We start from the raw sequence: 23,347 nt of genomic DNA on the forward strand, positions 1-23,347 counted from the left end.
TCTAGCTCAATCATAGAAAAAAATAATTGATGTATTTGTGATTGTATAGTGCTGATTAAAGGCCGTGGTGCATTATGGGTTATTGGTGATTTGTCTCTACCCTTTGAGGACAGTGATTGTGTAATTCATCGTTTGCTCCTCGCAATTTAGTACAGTTCTGGGGTTATATTAGGTACTCAGTTCATGTTTAATAATTGATTTATTATATAATGATTCTTTTTCAAAGCAATAGTTTTAAAAATTCAAGAAGCACTAAATTTATTCAGCTTCCTTTAATGAGTTTTTGTTACAACAAAGGAGGTATAAAAATCCATGTCCAAACCACTTATTAATTTAAATCTTGAATTTTCTGAATTACCCAATTTGAAGTAATTCTCTTTATAGCTGAAAAATATATGGTTATATTGAAATATTTGATATAAAAATATGTACTGCAAACAGCATATGACAAATATTTCAAGAGTATAAAATGAGTTGTAGAAATACATAATTTACCAGTAAACCCACATTGCATTAGAAATGTGCAAAACCTTTTGATGTAAAAGTTTTGTTTGTTTTCTTAATATTTTTAAAATATATTTTTATTGGTTTCAGAGAAGAAGAGAGAGAGAGATAGAAACATCAATGATGAGAGAGAATCATTGATCGGCTGCCTCCTGCACACCACCCTCTGGGGATCAAGCTTGTAACCTGGGCATGCGCCCTTGGCCAGAATCGAACCTGGGACCCTTCAGTCCGCAGGCCTATGCTCTATTCACTGAGCCAAACTGGCTAGGGTTGTTTTCTTAATATTGAGCACCCTTTTCTATAAGTTAGTTTTTCATGGAGAAGTAACTGATTGCATACATTTTGTCTATCCACTAAATAAATTCAAGGCTTAATTTTCTGAATCAGATAATGGCTCACCACTGAGATTTGAATTGTAATGGATCCAGTGATAAGGATTTTCTTTGATGGATCCCAAAGTTCGTCAGAATGTTTAATGTCAAGATGTAAAAACCTGTAAGGTGTTTGAATTCCCTCAGTTCCCATCTCACAATTGAGATTGTAAAGTCCACATTTCCCCTCATTTTCCTAATTAAAAAGAATTAAATTTGCATTCAGAATTGTTCAATGATTGTTTTTGGTTTTTTTTTTTGCAGTGATGGTTTATTTCCTGAAATCAAAGTGGCTTTCACAATAATTCTTTAATGTCAGGGTTTAGGGTTGTATAAACTATGTCGTCTTGTCTGGATTTTCACTGAGAACGACCTTCTCTTGATCGTCTTCTAGATCCTGATTAGGAAGAAAAGAGAACATATAGATAATAAATGTAATGAAATATTAAAGTTTAAAAATATGATATTCTATGTATAACTATATCTATAAAAGACCATGTCTTATATAATAAAAGGCTAATATGCAAATTGACTGAACGGCGGAATGACCAGCAGAACAACAGTTCTCTGTGAAGTGTACTGACCACCAGGGGGAAGACGCAATACAGGAGCTTCCCCCTGGTGGTAAGTGCACTCCCACAGGGGGAGCACCACTCAGCCAGAAGCTGGGCTCATGCTGGCAAGCACAGCGGCGGTGGTGGGAGCCTCTCCCACCTCCACAGCAGTGCTACGGATGTCTGACTGGCAGCTTAGGCCTAAGTCGCCAGTTGGACATACTCTGAGGGCTCCCAGACTGCGAGAAGGCACAGGCCAGGTTGAGGGACCCTCCTCCCCACCCCCCTGCTGAGTGCATGAATTTCAAGCACTGGGCCTCTAGTTTCTTAATATCCTTCATTTATGATGATAAAATCAAGGTTATACTTTGTACAAAGGTATATGAAAATGACAATTTAAAGTGGTGATTTTAGTTCTCAAGAAAATTTGAATGAATTTGAAAGTTCAGAAGAAATCCCTTATAAATTTTAATTAAAAATTACATGTACCATTGATTATTTAATTTCAAATGTCTGTATTGGATTAGCTTAAAATCAGATATGCCCATAATGCATTTGTAAGACTTGTAACTTCTTTTGACTACCAGTATGTAATTATTTTAGAAATTCCAAATTTATAATTTATTCCAAGTTCCATAAGGGGAATCTTTGATTTTTTTAATGTATTAGAATGTAAGGTAACCTAAGTGGAAGATTAAAAAGTGCACATAAACATAGTTATAAAGAATATGGTAGCGCATGGGATGTAAATTATGTATATGTAATCTACACATGATATCAAAATTTTGAACAGTTATATTAACAATCACCTGTATGTGGACAGTGTTTATACTTCAACTCTAGTCTCATCTCAAAAAATAACATTTTACAAAGTTAAAATCCTCCTTTCTTACTTTTGTTCAGCTCTGATATTTAAGGATTTCTTTCCATATTAACTCTATTTGAGTTTTCCTAAGGGGTTCAATGTATCTAGCACTTTAGATGAGTATAATTACTTTTTCCTTAATATTTGTTATTCTTAGATTGTACTAATAGTGCAGAATATAAACAATTTATCTTCTTGCTATCAAAATACTCTACCCCCATTGGCTAACTGTTCTCCCTAATAGACAACAAAGTTCAATAAAATATATGAAAGCACTCTCCTTTTCTTTGGTTTCTTTTAACAACACATGTGTTACATATGTACATTTCTATAGTTAATACATTTACCTTGAACTCTTTTATTATCTTGTATCTTCCTCACAGGTGTGTCTAAAATTAAATAGTTGTAGTCAGAAAAACTTTGAAACTATGGCCAGCATCAGACAGAAGACCACAATTAAGCAGAAAAGTATAAAATTTTAAATAAACATCACTTAAGTGTGTAGATTTTCTTTTGGAATAGTGAATTTCACAAACATGAGACTTTCATTGGTAACAGACAAAACAGAAACTTATTTTCCATGTATCATAATGAATTTTCACCATTTGCAAAATATTTTGTTACATTGTGGCATTTGGAGCTCTGTATAATGTGCCACTTCAACAAAGAGTACATAACTTACATGATTTTTTTCACCCTTTTTGAAAAAAGCATGACTTTGATGAAGGGATGTTTCACATTATATAAAGTTTAGCAGAAGTATCTTCCCAGGGATATCCACTCATTTTTATTTATAATGTTATCAGACTTTTGCCTCTGTGAATTATCATTGTAAATTAAGTCATGATTACCTTTTAGTACATGAGGACAACAAAGTATCATTTGGCTAATAACTCTAGAAAAAAAAAATAAGCAATTCAGAAAATGTGTGCCTACATATCTCCAGATTTACTTCTAATCCTGAAAGACTATTAAAAAAAAAAAAAAAAACACTAGTTAAAAATAATAAGAAAATTATTTTTAAGAATTTCAAGTGTCTATAACTGTGTAGTTTTGGGCTTTTTCAGTTTAAAATATTTCTAAATTCCCTTATTTTCCTTGTACTTCATCAATAAGCTCTACCTGGAAGGCCTAACGTCCTGTTTTCTTTCAATCTTTAATTTCTTTATTGATTAAGGTATTACATATGTGACCTCATTCCCCCCATAACCCCCCCCCCGCCACTCATTCTCTCGCCCCCCTGTTGTCTGTGTCCATTGGTTGGGCTTATATGTATGCATACAAGTTCTTTGGTTGATCACTCCCCCTTACCCCCACCCTCCCCTACTTTCCCTCTGAGGTTTGACAGTCTTATTGCTGCTTCTCTGTCTCTGGATCTATCCCTTTTCATCAGCCTATGTTGTTCACTATATTCCACAAATGAGTGAGATCATGTGGTATTTGTCTTTCTCTGACTGGCTTATTTCACTTAGCATAACGCTTTCCAGTTCCATCCATGCTGTTGCAAATGGTAAGAACTCCTTTTTTTACAGCAGCGTAGCATTCCATTGTGTAGATGTACCACAGTTTTTGAATCCACTCATCTGCTGATGGGCGCTTAGGCTATTTCCAATCTTAGTTATGGTGAATTGTGCTGCAATGAACATAGGGGTGCATATATCTTTTCTGATTTGTGCTTCTAGCTTCTTGGGATATATTTCTAGAAGTGGGATCACTAGGTCAAATGGGAGTTCCATTTTTAGTGACTCCATTATATGCTCTTGCCTCCTCTGTCGAATATTAATTGGGCATAGTGGTTTGGGTACTGTTCTCCACAGTGGCTGCACCTATCTGCATTCCCACCAACAGTGCAAAAGGGTAACTTTTTCTCCACATCCTCTCCAACACTTGCTGTTTGTTGATTTGTTGATGATAGCCATTCTGACAGGTATGAGATGATACCGTGTTGTTGTATTAATTTGCATCTCTCGTATAATTAGTGACTTTGAGCATGTTTTCATATGTCTTTCGGCCTTCTGTATGTCCTCTTTCGAAAAGTGTCTATTTAGGTCTGTTGCCCTTTTTTGATTGGATTGTTTATCTTCCTTTTATTAAGTTGTTTGAGCTCCCTGTAAATGCTGGAGATTAAACTCTTATTGGTGATAACATTAGCAAATATGTTCTCCCATGCAGTGGGCTTTCTTGTTGGTTTGTTCATGGTTTCCTTTGCTGTGCATAAGCTTTTTATTTTGATGTAGTCCCATTTGTTTATTTTCTTTTTAGTTTCCATTGCCCTAGGAGCAGTATTAGTGAAGAAATTCCTTCGGCATATTCACTGCCTGTGGATTTCGCTGCCTGTGGATTCCTCAAGTATTTTTATGGTTTCCCATCTTATGTTTAAGTCCATTATTCATTTTGAGTTTATTTTTGTGTATGGTGTAAGTTCGTGGTTTAGTTTCATCTTTTTGCATGTATCTGTCCAATTTTCCTAACACCATTTATTGAAGAGACTGTCTTGACTCCATTGTATGCTCTTGCCTCCTCTGTCGAATATTAATTGGGCATAGTGGTTTGGGTCAATTTCCGGGTTCTCTACTCTGTTCCATTGATCTATACATATGTCTGTTCTTGTGCCAGTACCAAGCTGTTTTAAGAACAGTGGCTTTGTAATATGGCTTGATATCTGGAGTTGAGATCCCACCTACTTTGTTCTTCTTTCTCAGGATTGCTTCAGCTATTCGAGGTCTTTTTTTATTCCACATGAATTTTTGGAATGTTCATTCTATATTTGTGAAATATGCCGTTGGTATTTTAATAGGTTTTGCATTGAATCTATAGATTGCTTTGGGTAGTATGGACATTTTGATGATGTTGATTCAACCAATCCATGAACACAGTATGTTCTTCAATATGTTTATGTCTTCCTCTATCTCTTTCTTCAGTGTCCTGTAGTTTTTCGCATATAGGAATTTTACCTCCTTAGTTAAGTTTATTTCTAGATATATTAATTTTTTGGGTGCAATGATAAATGGGATTGCTTTTGTAGTTTCTCTTTCTGTAAGTTCACTATAGGTGTAAATAAATGCCATAGATTTCCTGGCATTAATTTTGTATCCTGCTACATTGCTGAATTCCTTTATTAACTCTAATAATTTTTTGATGGAGTCTTTATGGTTTTCTATGTACAGTATCATATCATCTGCAAATAAGGATAGTTTTACTTCTTCTTTTCCAATTTGGATGCCTTTTATTTCTTCTTCTTCTCTGATCACAATAGCAAGTACTTCCAGTACTATGTCGAACAGGAGTGGTGAGAGTGGGCATCCCTGTTTTGTTCCTGTTCTTAGGGGAAATGGTTTTAGTTTTTGACCATTGAGTATGATGTTGGTTGTGGTTTTGTCATATATGGTTTTTATTATGTTGAGGTATGATCCTTCTATTCCTACCTTGATGAGAGTTGTTATGAAGAAAGGGTGTTGGATTTTGTCAAATCCTTTTTCTGCATCAATTGATATGACTAGGTGATTTTTATCTCTCAATTTGTTTATGTGATGTATCACGTTGATTGATTTGTGGATATTGTACCATCCTTGCATCCCCAGGATAAATCCTAATTGATCATAGTGTATGATCTTTCTGATGTATTGCTGGATCTGATTTGCTAGAATTTTGTTGAGTATTTTGGCATCTATGTTCATGAGGGATATTGGCCTATAATTCTCCTTCATTGTGTTGTCTTTATCTGGTTTTGGTATTAGGGTAATACTGGCTTCATAGAATGAGCTTGGAAGTGTCCCTTCCTCTTGAATTTTTTAGAATATTCTGAGGAGGATAGGTTTTAGTTCTTCCTTGAATGTTTGGTAAAACTCCCCTGTGAAGCCATCTTGCCCCGGGCTTTTGTTTGCTGGGAGCTTTTTGATGACTGCTTCAATTTCTTCCATAGTTATTGGCCTATTGAGATTTTTAGAATCTTCCTGATTGTGTGTTGGAATGTTGTATTTTTCTAGAAGTATGTCCATTTCCTCCAGGTTGTCTAGTTTGTTGGAGCAGAGTTTTTCATAGTATTTTTTAACAATCCTTTGAATTTCTGTGGGTTCTGTTGTTATTTCTTCTCTGTTATTTCTTCTCTTTTATTTCTGATTTTGTTTATTTGGGTCCACTCTCTTTGCTTCTTGGTGAGTCTGGTTAGAGGTTCACCAATCTTGTTTATCCTTTCAAAGAACCAGCTCTTGGTTTCATTGATCTTTTGTATTATTTTTTTGGTCTCTATGTCATTTATTTCTGCTCTGATCTTTATTATCTCCTTCCTTCTGCTCACTCTGGGCTTTTCTTGTTGCTCTCTTTGTTATTCTTTGAGTTGTAGAGTTAGATGATTTACTATCATTTTTTCTTGTTTTTTTGAGGTAGGCCTGTAGAGCTATAAACTTCCCTCTCAGGATTGCTTTCATTGTGTCCCATAAATTTTGGATTGTTGTGTTTTTATTGTCATTAGTTTCCAGGATGTTTTTAATTTCTTCTTTGATCTCATTGGTAACCCAATCATTATTTAGTAGCATGCTATTCAGCTTCCAAGTGTTTGAGTTTTTTGGATTGTTTTTATTGTAGTTAATTTCTAATATTATGCCATTGTGGTCTGAGAAGATGCTTGGTATGATTTCAGTCTTCTTGAATTTGGGGAGACTTTGCTTGTGACCCAATATGTGGTCTATTTTTGAAAATGTCCCATGTGCACTTGAGAAGAACGTATATTCCTTGTCTTTGTTTTGAAATGTTCTGAAGATGTCAATTAAGTCTATTTGATCTAGAGAGTCATTTAGGATTGTTGTTTCTTTACTGATTTTTTGTCTAGAGTTTTATCCAGTGATGTCAGTGGTATCTTTAAGTCCCCTACTAGGATTGTATTGTTGTTAATCTCTCCCTTGATAACTTCCAGGAGTTTTTTTTTTTAATGTATTTGGGTGCTCCTGCATTGGGTGCATATATGTTTATCAGGGTTATATCCTCTTGCTGTATAGATCCCTTTAGTACTATGAAGTAGCCTTCCTTATCGCTTGTTATGGCCTTCATTTTGAGGTCTATTTTGTCAGATATAAGTATTGGTACCCCAGCTTTTTTTTCATTTCCATTTGCCTGAGAGATAATTTTCCATTCCTTCACTTTCAGTCTGTGTGAGTACCTTCTTCTGAGGTGGGTCTCTTGTAGACAGAACATGTATGGGTCATGTTTTTTTATCCATTCAGCCACTCAATGTCTTTTGATTGGAGCATTTAGTCCATTTATTTTTAAAGTTATTATTGAAAGGTACTTTTTTGTAGTCATTTCTATTTTTGTGCCTGTGTTCTTTCTTACCTTTTTATTTCTTTTTACAGCATTCCCTTTAGTATTTCTTGCATTGCTGGCTTGGTAATAATAAACTCCCTTAGCCTTTTTTTTTTTATCTGTGAAGCTCTTGATTTCCCCTTCAGTTTTCATTGATAGTCTTGCTAGATAGAGAATTCTTGGATTCAGACCTTTGCTTTGAAACACTTTGTATACTTCCTTTTATTCCCTTCTAGCTTGATGTTTTTCTGTTGAGAAATCATTTGTTAATCTGATGGGGGATCCTTTGTAGGTAACTCTCTGTCTCTCTCTTGCGGCCTTTAAGATTCTCTCTTTGTCATGAAGATTTGCCATTGTAATTATGACGTGTCTTGGTGTGGGTCTTTTGGGATTCATCTTGCTTGGGACTCTCTGTATTTGTGTAACTTTTTTCTTCCCCATATCTGGGAAGTTTTCTGTCATTATTTCTTCAAATAGATTTTCTAATCCTTGCTGCTCTTCTTGTCCATCTGGCAGCCCTATTATGCATATGTTACTTTGTTTCATGTTGTCCCAAATCTCCCTTAGGCTCTCCTCCTGTTTTTTAAATTTTCTCTCCAGTTGCTGTTCAGTTTGAGCTTGTTTCTCAACCTTATCTTCTAACTCACTAATTTGGTCCGCTGCTTCTTCTAGTCTACTGTTGAAACCTTCCACGGTGTTTTTGATTGTAGCTATGTCACTTTTCATTTCTTCCTGATTCTTGCATAGGTTGTTGATTTTCTCATCCACCCGGTGAATGAATTGTACAACCATTACTCTGAATTCTTTTTCTGTCATGTTGCATGCTTCAATTTCACTAATTTCCTTTCTTGGCGACTCCTCATTTTCTTTCCTCTGGGGATTGTGTCATCTCCCCATTTTGACTATCACCAGAAGGTTCAAACATCGAGTTGCATGGGCCTGGGCCATGTTCAGTGGGAGCTTCGCACCACCCTAGTGTTACTGAAGAGCTCCGACACTAAGATGTGTGACTGCCATGGGTTGGTGGGAAACAGGTTCTCCCAGAGTCAGGGTTACCAGAACTCAGGGTGGCCTCATGTGCACACCTACAATCAGGGACTCTGCCTGCACCACACTGAAACAGAGACCCCCCTAGAGTGTGTTGAAAATTGGAGCCCCCTCGTATGTGCCTGGAGTCAGATTTCCCTAAGAATCCAATATCTCAGCCTTGCGCTGAGATTCAGGGTCTTTGTGTGTGCATGCACCAAGAATTGGAGTTGCTGGCTCTTCGTGTGAATGCACTGGGAATCAGGGCTTCCAGGCGCATGTGATAAGAAACAGAGTCAAGTCACTGGTGCTTAGTGCTGCCTCCAGCCTGGAGAATTGGTGTCCCGGTCAGCTTGGGGGACTTCAGTGAACGCTTGCCCAGAATCAAAGTCTGGTGGCACTACTGCTCTGCATGGGCTTCGGGTTTGGTTGCCCGATTGCCTTGCAGGGAACAAATTCCCCGTGTCTGAGCACTCCTAGGCTCAAGTTCCTGCAGAGGTACTGCGGGGAACAGGTTCCCAGTCTCTGCAAGCTCTCAGGCTCAAATTCCTGCAGTTGCACATGCTGTGCAAGGGGCAGGTCTGTCAGTTACTATGGTGCTGCCTGCAAGCCTACGGGGAGGAGGGTGGGCTCTGTTACAGAAATCTGCTGCGGTGATGTCTGGATTCTTGGTGTTTGTGGGTCTATAGCTGTGGTCACAGGTCTCTGTCCCCAGTGGCTGCAGGGTCCTAGTTTGCATCTAAGACCAGACTGGGTGGTGCTGAGGCCAGGATCCTAGTCTCAAGTAGCTCTGTTTCTCAAAACGGTGTGTTCTCTGTGCCCTCACTGGCCACCCAGGAGTGTCTGCACTGGGAGCGGGGCTCCGCCGTCTAAGCCTGCCTGGTTTGGCAGCCCCTTGGAAGACCTGCAGAATCTAACTGTCCCTAGTTCATACACATACACACCACACATGTTCACACACTCCTCTATCGCTCCTTCGAGCTCTCACACTCTCCCTCCCTACCTTCCTGCCAGTGGCCATCTTCCTAATCCCTAACTTCCCGTTTTCACTTTGTTGTTGATCATTTGAGATCACAGAGGTTCCTACAGTGACTTCATTTTTCAGCTTACCTTTATATTTTCTTCAAATTTTGACATCTTGATTTTTATAAATAATCTATATTAGATAATTAAGTCAAACTTTTTCTAATATATATGCATATATAAAGTCTCTAACATATAATAATAAAAGCATAATGTGCAAATTTCCTGAATGGCCAAATAGCAGAATGACCTTCTGGAGGACTTTCCAGACGAATCTGGGGCTGCGGGGGCCGAGGCAGCAGCCGTTAGGGTGGCTGCAAGGGCCTACCCTTGCAAGGATTTCATGCATCAGGCCTCTAGTATTCCATAAAAGGTAAGGCATGAACCTGTCACCAACAGTAATTTTGGCTATATAACACCAAGTAAAAAGAAACGTTTTAAATTTCTTTTTACAAATTTTAGTTCTATGTGGCAGATTTCCAACATGTCTTTCCTTTCCACAGGATATATGATGTACATGATTTAACACCATATTAGTGCTATAATAAAAATACAGAACTGTGGAAAACTTCCTTAAATTGGATAGTGGGGTAAAGTTTATGTGAGATAGGAAAGTCTGATTTACAGAATATGTTCCAATTGATAAATTTCTTAACTTTAAAAGTATTTGATAACAAAATATGTCTTATAAATATTGTCAAGAAAAATATGGGATCCAACCTTTGAATAGTGAATAAGACCATTTTTATAATGGACTTGTTAAATTCTAAATAAGTTATTGTACAATTTATAAACAAGATCAGAGAAGTATTCACAACATTACTTCTCAAAATTAGCACTGACAGTTGGATTTTTTTTTTCTATTCATTTGATAGCATCCAATTGATGAGCATCCAGTTAGTTAATTTTCTAATTCATTACTATTTTGGTATGACAATATCAAAATAAGTGTTCATCGTGGCAAACAAACATCTTTAGAAAAAAGTGTAAATGTAGTGAACAAAATCAGAGTTCCTCCCAGGGGCACTCTGCTATTTCAAACTGAATGAGAGTTGTAACAGGGCATGTTTAGAGAATCAAAATGGTACAAACAAAGGCTCTTTCTCTACCACATGTTTTTTGAAACATGCAAAGCATGTCAGTTCAATTATTTGTGAGATTTTTGCATTTGTATGTGACTATTACTTTGGAAATTTAAAATAGGGTGTAAAATATTACTATATTGACCAGATTAATGTTAATTGACCAAAATACTGATACTAGTTAGCATTACTGGGAGCTCATATGTGCTGAACATTATTCCAAGCATTTTTCATATATTAACTCATTTAGATGTAGGTAACATTACTAGCCCCACTATTCAGAAGAAGGAACCAAGGCAAAAAATAAATAAATCAGCTAACTTAAGTTAGAGTTGGAGCCCAGATTGGGAGTCAGATCTACAACTTGATTCCCTATTGTCTAAAAAGGCCATAAATCTTTACAGGTTATATAGTCAGATTTGTCAAAACCTTCCATGACCTTTTTGGCTCCTTTCTCCATAGTTTGATATTCTTCCTTAATTACTTTAGTACTTTTGGTAAATGCAGTTCTGCCTAAGATAAGAATGAAAAACTTTATGCATTTTGTGAGAACATTTTTTTAGTTAAGGAATCTAATGTATTTTAGTGAAAAATCATAATATTAGTACCCAAGGGGACCATTTAGTCATGACTTCAGTGATTGATACCCAATTCATCAAAATGTACCACAATATGAACAGTTCAAATAGAAAACTCCAAGCTTAGAGATAAGGACCAAAGTTTGGATATAGACCAATTATCTGGGGATTTTCAAAGGAAAAAAGCCAGTCTTGCATGACCTATGTTTTTCTTTTAATTTCAGAGAGGAAAGGGAGAAAGAGAGAGATAGAAACATCCATGATGAAAAGAATCATTGATCGGCTACCTCCTGCATGCTCCCTACTGGGGACTGAGCCCCAAACCCAGGCATGTGCTCTGACCAGAAGTCGAACTGTGATCTCCTGGTTCATAGGTCAGTGCTCAACCAATGAGCCACACTGGCTGGGCATGACCTAATTGCTATGAATACCAGCTTCTTTATAAATCAGTGTCTCTTAAGTTCTAGGTAAAAGGACTCTTGTGATTCAGGGATGACCAAATGATTTTACAGGAATGGAAAAATAACTAGCATATCTAACCAATATTCAGATTTGTACTAATAACTATACTGATTATACTGATAAAAATAAAAACCTTGGAAATGTTTTAATAAAAATTTATGGTGTGGAATAGTGGAAACTGATGCTTCATAGGTATGTAGAAAAACCATATAGTGGAAACTAAAGGAATCAACCTCTGCAATTAACAGAAACAGGAGTTAAGGAAGAGTCTATTAACTAAAAATAGAATATTATTATCTTGCAGCAGGTTATCTTCTTTTCTTGAGTAAAGCTATTCTTGAGAATGTAATTCATTGTTTACAATAGACTTGTTAATGGGACTTTAGTAAAGGAAAGAAAACATACTAACATAAAGTTTAAGTTTAAATAAATTAAAGCAATATACACAGATACAGCTACTAACTGATTCATTCTCTAAAGATACATTAAAAAAAAAAAGGAAATACTGCCATTCTACAATGCTATTTAGTGTGGCAAGGACTAAAAAATAAAAAAAAAATTATTTAATTTAATCTTCAAAATGTCTTTGCCTCTTCACTCAAATGAATATATTTTCTTTGCAGATTATTAAGATTTTGGAGGTGGATGAGTGAATTCTGTATTAGATCTTACAGAAACCTTTGATTTCTTAGAGCTTTGGCTATGTCACATATCCTCTGCTGTCTGAAAGGAAATCTTACATATTTTAGATACATATTTTTCTATTGAGGGGAAATTCAATTATTGTTTGAATAAAAAATATTTATTTTTACTATTGCTGAACAGTTTTAACATTATATAAGAGATTTTTATCTGTATTAAAATAAGGAATAAAAAAAGCAATGATTATACATGGTCCCAAGATAATTTATATTTTCTTGGGTAGAGTGATACAATTTTTACAAATTTAAACAAGAAAAACCATCTGGGCCATACTTTGGCTAAGCATTCTCAAATGTTCTCAATTCATGGTATATTTCAAAGAGAATATTTGATATTTCTATAATAGTTTAATTACTTGTTTCTTTAAAACAACCTGTCAACATTTTATCTTTAAAGAAATAAACTGGAAATTAATTTATTCAAATAAAAATTATCTGCATTATATTTATGACATTGCTATTTCTTCAAATAATTACTATTCAGAGTTTGCACAAGATTCTGAATTCTTATTTTTCTCTTTTGCCTTTATAAGTAGGTCCTTTTAATGCCACAGAGAACATTCCATACTTTAAAGATTAAGATTAATATTATATGCAAAATAATTTACATTCCCAGGTATAGATTATCGCATAGACTGTTAGAAGAAACAGATACACATTCCCAAGAATGTAGTTTTAGGAAAGAAAATTACTAAATGCACTGTTTTTTTTTTTCTAGATCTATGAGCTTAAAGATTCCATGCCTTGTATTATTGTTGTGGGAGCAGTGAATACACTTCTTAAAATATAAAATATATGTCAAGTTGGGTTTGTTCAAATAACTACCAATTTTAAAAGTTTCCCCTTTTCACATACTTAAAATACCCTTATAATTATGTGTATCAAAGCAAAAAGATATTCAGTGCTCCTCAAGCTTTATACCATACTTTTTAAAGACTGCTTAAAGTAGTTATAATTTATAGATATTAATTAAACTACCATTGAACAAATCAATCTGTTAAGATAACACATGATCCCATCTTTAAAAAAATTGTGAACGTTCAGTCTTTAAAAAGTTGAAGAATTCAGTCACCACACCTGTTAACGGGTTAGTTGTTCCTTTTTTACTAACCTCCCTGAAGCAGTCTTTTAATTTCTTCATCTTCAAGTAAATGATCATCACCACCTTCAATGAGTTTGGTGACTTTGGTGACCTCTGAGAGGGTACATGTTTATAACAGAAATTGGTTTATGTAGCAAGAAGATAGGAGACCTGATATAAACACATCTGCCCAACAATGAATTCCAGACCAACACTTGGTTCTTTCTCAGATTTTAGTGCTGTTTTTCAATAAACCTGTTTCCTTATAAATCTGTTGAACAATATATAACAAATATGTAACATAACAATCAATGTGACTGTCATTTAAGCTTCATTCTATATGTTTGATTTTTTTTTCTCTTATGTTGGTATAGAACTTAAACAATGAAATGATATAAAATAAAATAAAAAACACATATAAAGCCTCTCAAAGATTAGTCTTTACAGACAGCTTAGGTAAAGTCATATTCTTATTTTTTTTTAGTATGCTGACCTTCTTGCAACAATTTCTTCAGAGTTTCTCCTGTTTCTCTACCACCAGTAGTAATCCTAGTATATTTTATTTCAGGACCTAAAGGAAAGACAATAAAAAAATAGGAATAATATAGGGGTAGATAAACTTCCTCTGTAAAGGGCCAGATAGTAAACATTTTAAACTTTGTAGGTGATATGGCCTGTGTTGCAACTATTCAACTTAGTAGCTATAGTGTGAAAATATTCATGGACATTATATAAATGAATTAACACTGCATTCCAATAAAACTTTATTACATGAGTAGGCAGCATGGGCCATAGTTGCTAATCACTCATTTAAACAAATACTTATAGAATAGTTGTATTCAGAATTTTAAGCTAATTTATTGGTGGGAGATTGATACAGAGGTTTACTGAAATTATTAATTGTTTTATACATACTTGCATATATTCTGGTATGTATATGTGTAGACCTTAAGATTATTGGAAAACCAAAAGAGGGAATGGTTTTGGTTCTAGGATATACTAATACATTATATAATGTGTATGAAGCACATAATAAAAACAAATTCTTATAGATTTGTCTACAAATTTCCAACTCAGAGAAAAACATAGATTATACATTTAGAATAATATTATATCTGCCAAAAAAATAGATACTTCAATAACCACCATGAAAATGACAGTTTCTCTAATAATTATTTTAATATATATTTTTATTATTGATAGTATTACAGATGTCTTCCACTTTCCCCCCATTTACCTCTCTCCTCCCAGCTTCTACCCATCCCTCCAGGTCTTCACCCCCCCCTATTGCCCCTGTCCATGAGCTATTCATGTAAGTATATATAAGTTCTTTGGTTTATCTCTTCTCATGTCCCTAATCCCCACAACAAGGTATGTCAGTCTGTCCCATGCCTCTATGCTTCAGGTCTTATATTGTTGGTCAATTTATTTTGTTCATTAGATTTTACAAATAAGTGGGATTGTGTAATATTTGTCTTTCTCTGTTTGGCTTATTTTGCTTAATATAATTCTATCCTGGTCCCTCCATTCTGTCCCAAAGGATAAGAGATCCCTCTTTTGTACTGCTGCATAGTATTCCATTGTGTAAATGTCCCAAACATTTTTACCCATTAATCTACTAAACGCCACTTGGGCTGTTTCCAAATCTTAGCTATTGTAAATAATGCTTCTGTGAACATAGGGGTGGATATATTCTTTATGACTGTTGTTTTCAGGATATAATAATTCTTATAGAGATATTTTAGGATTAGCTGTAGTTTGATTTTTATAATCCAAGGAACAGTTACATCTATGGAATTAAAGATTACCTGTAATGATTCGTTCTTCCCTTGTCTCTTTTTCAGTTATTTCCACAGGCACTCCATCAATGATTTTGGTGTATTTTTTAATAATTGGCTCTGAAATTAGGGGTAGAAAAATGCATTTGATTCGTCACCTCATGGTGTCAAAAGCTAGACATTTTAATGAGTAAATGTATTTCTCAAAACAATACCATTTGGAATTTAATTATACAGTCAAAAGTCGGTTCTCAGACATCTCCCATCTCGAACATTTGGTTCTTGACCAAGTAGTTCACAGAAAAATGTCTTGATTGTGAACAAAACTTCAGTTCTTGACCTCACAAACCTTTAATGCTGATATATCAGCATGACAAAAAGCATCTCTTAGTACCCAGCCAGTGTTGCTCAGTGGCTAAGCATTGACCTATGGACCGGGAGGTCATGGTTTGATTCCCAGACAGGCCATATGCCTAAGATGCAGCTTGATCCCCAGTGTGGGGCCTGCAGGAGGCAGCTGATCAATGATTCTCTCTCATCATTGATGTTTCTATCTTTCTTTCTCTCCCTCTCTCTTCCTCTCTGAAATCAATAAAAATATATTAAAAACAAACAAACAACATCTCTAAAGTTACAAACAAATGAGAGACTGAGAGCATGAGTCAGTTTACCACAAAACCTCCTGTTGTTAACATCTCAGGAAATTGTGCTGGGAATATTTTTGTTGTTGTTTTGTTGCTGGCTAGATGGACAATTAGCACAATTTTAAAATATAAAGAGGCCATCAAGTGTTGCTAAAGGTGTGAAAGTGCTCATGAAACAATGATCTCAGACAATTGAAGAGATAGAAATATTTTTGTTGATTTGTATAAAGAAAAAGCAGTTAGCTGGTGCTAGCATTTCAGAGGCAATGATTTGTGGAAAAGGGAAGATGCTGTATACTGACCTGAAAGACACCCCTGGAATGAATGCTGAAAGTGATTCCTTTAAGGCTAGTAGGGGGTGGTTCGATAAATTTAAGGAAAAAAGTGTTTATTTATAGAATAAATAGTACATTAGACATGTACTCTATATAAGAAAGGATACAACAGGGAATTATTTGGGAGTCTAGAATGAATTAATTCAATTTAATTCTTTCTAATCAGAGAAAATGATTCTGTTTTTGAACAAATTGTTTCTCGAACAGCCTTCTGGAATGAATTAAGTTTGAGAATCAAGATTCCACTGCAATAATTTTGGGAACACAACTCAAATAAATTCAGATCAACAGATGTCTGAAAACTCATAATTGTGTCCTGAATCTTGGGTAAGGGCAAAGGCCATCTAGTAAGCTAACTCTCCATGTCATATTTGTTTCCTGACTGTGGAATGAGTATTTAGTGAGAATCCAGAGAGTTCTACATTATTAGAATGAGAACTCTATGATAATCTTAACAGTGGCTTACTAGTCAGTCTAATACAATGGGATTTTTTCTTCTAAGTCCAATATGTCCTTTTGTTGAAATTATTGTCATCATTATATTTCACAATCATCACTGCATATAGAGAAATAATGACAGTTTTGTTGAACCTGGTGGCTTAATGGTTAAATTAATTCCAACTAGATCAATTAAAGGGCATTCATATTTTATTTGACAGGTTAATAAGAACCCATAACTGAGAAAAGTATTCCCATGATTTACATAAAACAAAAACCAAGAGGAAACATCAGATGTTCAATATATTTAAACCAATTCCTGTGATTAAAATAATCATAGAGATCCCAACTAGGCACTAGGAAACATTCATAACGCACCTCCATGGATTATTTCAGTTACTGTTTCACCTTCGTTAATCAGTCTGAATTTAGGTTCACCTTCAATTTTCATCTTTGTTATTGTTGGTCCTGAGACATTGTTTTAGGAAACAAATTATCATGTTAAGTAGTCCTTTAAATTTACCAGGACGATAAATTTATTTCAACATTTGGTGTTACTCAAACATGAAAGTGATTTCAGGATTTATGAATTCAATTTTAAACAATTCCCATTTTTTTCAAATTAGGAAGTATTTGGTATTCTATTAAAATTACTTTCATCTGTAAGAGGGCTTAAATTGATTTGTAAATACATCCATTCATTCGTAGTTATAAAGTATGATCACATAAAATATGTGACTATATTTTGTGAATCATAGAGTATATACAAATTTGAGTTGTTCTAATTATTGCTAGTGTTATTTTACCATACTGAGATTGTCTATTAGTACTTCTTTATTAAATTTTAATTACTGACTATCTTACACTTTTTAATCCAATGAGCATAAGATTGAACATTTAAAAATCCCAAATTTATGCCTACTTTTAAGATACTAAATTTCAGGCTTTATGGCTAAAAGAATTTGAGTACTTACCTTCTATATGTGAATGATGCAAAAATTTACTAAGTAATAAACAGTCCTTCAAATGCAAAAGTTAAATGTGTTGTATTTGACTTGCAAAATGATTTTGCTTCAGTAGAAAATAATTTTGAATGTTAGAAAGTTGATTACTACATTAGTTAATCAAGACTATTTCATAGAGGAGAAGAAAAATAAAGTTCAGTACATTTAACTTATTCTGTAACAACCTTCAACAGCTGAGGGTAACTATATTTGCTTATCTTTGAGAGGATTTATTTGCTTTGTCCAGAAATTCTCAATTACCCAGAGTTAAATAGTCTAGAACAAAATAAAATGAGGAAAACAAAAGTATAGTTATTTTAAACAATAAATATTTCACACCATGATATTTGATCTATAGGGGTACTGAGTATCAATACATAAGGCCAGATTTTTAAAGTATAGATATTTCAAAAGAAAAGTACACTTAAGCTGTTTAAGCATAGGAAATGAGTTAATAAATCATCTGACTCAACATTTCTTTAAAGGAACTTAAACTGATATTTCAGAAATATCCTTTATAGTGAAGCTCTCTGAAGGCAAGGTTTTTCATCAAAAATATTTCTTTTTTATATTTACTTACAGCATTTAGGAGAGTAACCAGCACAAGAAATGCGCAATAAGTATGTATTGAATTGAATTTCCATTGATTTATTCTTTATTCTGAAATTTGGTTAAGTATTCTTTTTTAAAATAAGAAACATCTTGGAGTCTAATTTATTTAGTGAGAATTCAATAATCATCAGTATATCTTCAAAAGTGCAAACAATGAGAAGGAAATATCAGTATCATTTTAGAGCAGGAAATTATAAATGGCTATGAAGATAAGCATTTATCAAGTCACCACATTAAGATGGTTAGACACGAAAATGAAATTTTATTGAGGTCTGACTCTTAGTAATAATTAAAATACATTAGATAAAGGTGGCGCAAAGATATTGAAGCTGGCTCACATAGACAGTAAGTATAACGAGAAAAGTGAGTGCTTAATGTTCTAGTCTGAAACATCAGGAGAAATGTTTAACTCATACATATGAGTTCAAACCTTAGAACTAAGGTTTCTAAGATTTGACTCACTGCACCAGCTATTTATTCCTTCTTCTATTTCAAAATATATTATGTATGGTTGTAATTTTAAGTTTTCATCAACGTACAGCTTCTGTACTCTCTTAAGTTGTTGGATGAAAAATGCCTGCACTTTTTGGAAGAGTTTTTTGTAATAGTATAAAAGAGATCCATGTGGGGAGATTGGAAATGAAGCTGCAAAAAAAGAGTATATTCTCTGAAGGAATCAAACTGCAGCAAAAATGCTCAGCGTTTATTTTAGTGAATATCTGGGTACTAATGCTAATGCAATAGCTCATTAGGTTCACGTGAAACTACTGTTTTCTCAGTCCAGAACAAGCAAATGTACTGAAAGTATTAGAACTGCACAATCCACTCTGTGAAATAATTTGCATTCCCTATTCTTCAATAACATAAGCATGCCATTTGTATAGAAATATTTAGCATGTTAGTTTAAAAAAGAATGTAGATACATTCATAGAAATCAGCCTATTATATGGGCTTTTCTCACAGTAAAAGGAAACATGTATAACATTGGTTTTTACCTTCAGTTTTGATAATAGGCTGAAGACTGCCTTCAATCACTTTAATTTTTGGTTCTACAACTTTGGTTATAATTTTAGTAGCTGAAAGTATAAAAAGTGGAACATAATGATGCTTATATATCAACAACCTGAATAAAACAGTTTTTTTTTGTTGTTTGTTTTTGTTTTGCTTGTTTTTGCTAGGTACTGAGGTATCAGATACAGTAATATGTTCATACAGAAGATGAAGGAAATATTCATTGTACATTATCCAATAGTATCTTCTTATGGCCAGATGTTGTACTCTGAAGTCCAGGCACTTGGATTTGTTCCAGTGAAATATAGACTCACTAAGTGGGAAATGCTATCTAGAAATCTCTAATTTTGAACTGCACCAGTAAAGCTACTTACCTTCTTTTATACTTCTTGAAAATATTAACTACATAGCAACAGAAGACAATAAATATATTTAATTTCATGCAATTCATAATATCTCAAATTGCATTGTTGAATTCTTTCTCAATTAGAAAAGAATTAAAATAAAAGGCAAAATATTTTTCATGCATTTTATAACATTAATCTAGAGAGGAAAATAGAAAAATAGCTCAGCATACTTAAAAGTAAAAATAAATCTCAGCCAGCCAGATGAGCTCTATGCAACAAACATTATATGATCACTAGAGGCCCAGTGCACAGAATTTGTGCACGGGAGGGGGGGGGGTCCCCTCAGCCCAGCCTGCACCTTCTCCAATCTGGGAACCCCTCGGGAGATGTCCAACTGCTGGTTTAGTCTCACAATCAGGGACTGCTGGCTCCTAACTGCTCACCTGCCTGCCTGGCCTGGTCACCTCCAACTGCTCCCCCTGCCAGCCTTGTTGTCCCACACAGCCTGCTGCTTGGTCATTACTGTTACTGTGATGGTGTCCTGGACAATTTGCATATTCCTCTATTATTAGTATAGATTATTTAAGTTACAAGCTACAATATCATTAATTTTTATCATCATCATCTTTTTTAAAATTTAAAGGTATTTTGAATGCATGTCATCCACCCAACTAAGATAATAATGTGCAAAATTTATTTAAAATAGTAGCCAACTTTTTGGTTGGTTTTTGTTTGTACAGATTAACTAAAAATGAGCCTCTGGAGCCTCATAAGCAGAGTTACTGGCTTTTTGTAACTTCTAATTAGTCCTTAAAAGATGGCTCCATTAGATAACATGCTGCACTAAAGCTACTTGTGCATTCATAACAGATATACTGACATTTTAAAGGTAAGGTGTTAGCATAGTTTGGGTTTCTGTAACATTCTCACCTCAGTTTTATGAGATGTTTATTTGTATCCCCTTTTGAACTAAGATGGCTTAAAGGCCTTAATTGTGACCATGTTTCAGTCATATCAAAATTTTATGTCTTGAGATCTCAAATTATAAAGCTCTAAGGCATAATAAATCTGTGTCCAATTATTGGTTTCACAAGTGGTCCTACCATAGAGAAACCTTACCATGAAGATCAAATACATAGGTCATATCCACTGCTACTTTTAAAATGAGTTAATTACTTTTATCTCAAATTTTTACTTCATACTAAGAAACTTGAAGTTTAGGGCTTTTAGTTGATTGTTAGTTTTGTTTCAATCACACTTTCCTGAAGGCAAATAGTTCTGACAGGTCACCAGCCAAAGATTAAATACTGATTTTATTACTCTTTACCTCAATATATTTGACAAAATTGCTAAACAGCAGTCCCCCCCCCCCCACCCAAAATTAGGATGTATGGTATTTTAGGGACCAGAATAATGTGTAGCAAGCATATTAAATAAATTTTATAGATCAGTAAATAAAGAAACATAAAATATAAATTTTTGGTTTAATTAGTCTCTACCTCTATTTGATGTATGCTTCTAAATAACAGCCTACCGATCTGATGTTGAGGAGGAGTTAAAGAAACATTTGACATCAGAATGTAAATCTCAAAGCTGTTTCAAGACATTGAGTAGGAAGATGAGATTTACTAGACTTGCATAATTTCATAAAGTGTAACATTCTCTTTGAGTGAGGATCTAATTTCAGTAAAGGAAAATATAGGAATTATAGATGGTGGCTCATTGTAAACAAAATATTACATTGACATATATGGAAAGTGGTGAATTTATTATGGATTAAATAGAAAAAGTAAAAAAAAAAGTAATGCACATATATATCTTAAGTAGGGAAAGATGATATAACATTTCTGATGAATAGAGCCCATAAAGATTCTTTAGTTTTTTATGAAATACTAGAGGCCCGGTGCACAAAATTCATGCAAGAAGCGGGGGTCCCCTCAGCCCCACTCGGGAGATGTTTGACTGCTGGTTTAGGCCCGATCCCGGGGATTGGGCTTAAACCGGCAGTCGGACATCCCTCTCACAATACTGGACAACTGGCTCCTAATTGCTCACCTGCCTGCCTGCTAGGTTACCCCCAAATGCCCCCCCCAGCTGGCCTATCACCCCCAACTGTCCCCCTTTGCTGGCCTGGTTGCCCCTAACTGCTTTGCCCACTGCCAGCCTGGTCGCCTCTTATTGCACCCTCCTACTGGCCTGGTCACCCCCAACTGCCCCCGCCAGCCTGGTCACCCAACACAGCCCCTGTGCACGCCTGGTCACCCCACGCAGCCTGCTTGTTCAGTTGTTTGGTCGTCCCTCACTAACCCCCCTGCTGGCCTGGTCATAGGCAGCCATCTTGTGAGGGCATGAGGGTTAATTTGCATATTACCTCTTTATTATATAGGATATCTTTAAAACATTGTAACTTCCATAATGAAATATATACCAGGTTTAATCAAAAGTATTCCAACTAAATCTTTAAAACAATTCTGAGCTAGCTTGATATTGGATTTGCATATATTATCTACTAGAGGCCCGGTGCACAAAATTCGTGCATGGGGGGTGTGTCCCTCAGTCCAGCCTGCACCCTCTCCAATCTGGGACCCCTCGAGGGATGTCCAACTGCGCGTTTAGGCCTGATCCCACTGGTCAGTCAGACATCCCTCTCACAATCTAGGACTGCTGGCTCCCAACCACTCGCCTGCCTGCCTGATTGCCCCTAACAACTCCCCTGCTAGCCTGATCAATGCCTACCTGCTCCCCTGCGAGCCCAATTGCCCCTAACTATCCTCCCTTGAAGGCCTTGTTTCTCCTAACTGCCCTCCCCTGCTTGCCCAGTCACCCTCAACTGCCTTCCCTTGCCAGCCTGGTCACCCCTAACTGCCCTCCCTCCCCTGCAGGCTTGGTCAGCCCCAACTGCCCTCCCCTGCAGGCCATCGTGTGGCGGCCATCTTGTGTCCACATGGGGGTGGCCATCTTTGACCACATGGGAGCAGCCATCTTGTGTGTTGGAGTGATGGTCAATTTGCATATTATTCTTTTATTAGATCAGATAATAATCCCATCTAGTAAAAGAGAAACATGGTAATTAGCGTATGACCGCTACCCTTCCCATTGGCTAATCAGGGCGATATGCAAATTAACTGCCAGCCAAGATGGCCGCCGGAAGCCAGGCAGCTGGAAGCAAACATGAGGCTTGCTTGCTTCAGTGACGGAGGACTCCAACATTCCCCACCTGCTTTGCCGGCCTCTGAGCCTGCAGTTTGAAACATTGTAACAAATATAGAAGCTAAACAAAACCCCAGAAACCTGCTTTCAGCCCACTGGGATCTCAGAGCTGGAGTTATACATTGTTTCGATTATAGAACCCAAACAAACCAGATACCTGCTTTCAGCAGCAGAGGCCTCAGAGCTGGAGCCAGAGCTAAAGCTGGACCAGAATAAAAAAAAATAAAAAAAAAGAAACAAAGGAGCAGTTGGGAGCGTCACTCACCCGCCAGCCTGAAAACAGCCCAGAGCCTCTCACCCAGACTGGCCAGGCACCCCAGTGGGGACCCCCACCCTGATCCAGGACACCCTTCAAGGCAAACCAGCCAGCCCCACCCATGCACCAGGCCTCTATCCTATATAGTAAAAGGGTAATAGGCC

General features: G+C 35.7%; 1 protein-coding gene across 3 annotated transcripts in view; it reads right to left on the bottom strand.

The window, feature by feature from the left end:
* Positions 1 to 1,138: 1,138 nt before the first annotated feature.
* The window catches only part of POSTN (periostin), a 50,607-nt gene continuing 28,398 nt past the window's right edge, over positions 1,139 to 23,347 (bottom strand). Inside the window, exons 17-23 of one of the 3 annotated variants that reach the window (XM_081084678.1) lie at positions 19,355 to 19,435; positions 17,122 to 17,211; positions 15,357 to 15,446; positions 14,042 to 14,119; positions 13,579 to 13,662; positions 2,645 to 2,686; positions 1,139 to 1,275 (exon numbers count right to left, since the gene is read on the bottom strand). In XM_081084678.1, the coding sequence (XP_080940804.1) occupies positions 1,238 to 1,275; positions 2,645 to 2,686; positions 13,579 to 13,662; positions 14,042 to 14,119; positions 15,357 to 15,446; positions 17,122 to 17,211; positions 19,355 to 19,435 (503 nt within the window). In that variant the 3' untranslated portion in view covers positions 1,139 to 1,237. The remainder of the gene's footprint in view (positions 1,276 to 2,644; positions 2,687 to 13,578; positions 13,663 to 14,041; positions 14,120 to 15,356; positions 15,447 to 17,121; positions 17,212 to 19,354; positions 19,436 to 23,347) is intronic. The other 2 variants (XM_081084676.1, XM_081084677.1) reach the window with 2 other exon arrangements.

This window comes from Myotis nattereri (genome assembly GCF_964212035.1).
Source record: "Myotis nattereri genome assembly, chromosome: 2".
Taxonomy (NCBI): Eukaryota; Metazoa; Chordata; class Mammalia; order Chiroptera; family Vespertilionidae; genus Myotis; species Myotis nattereri.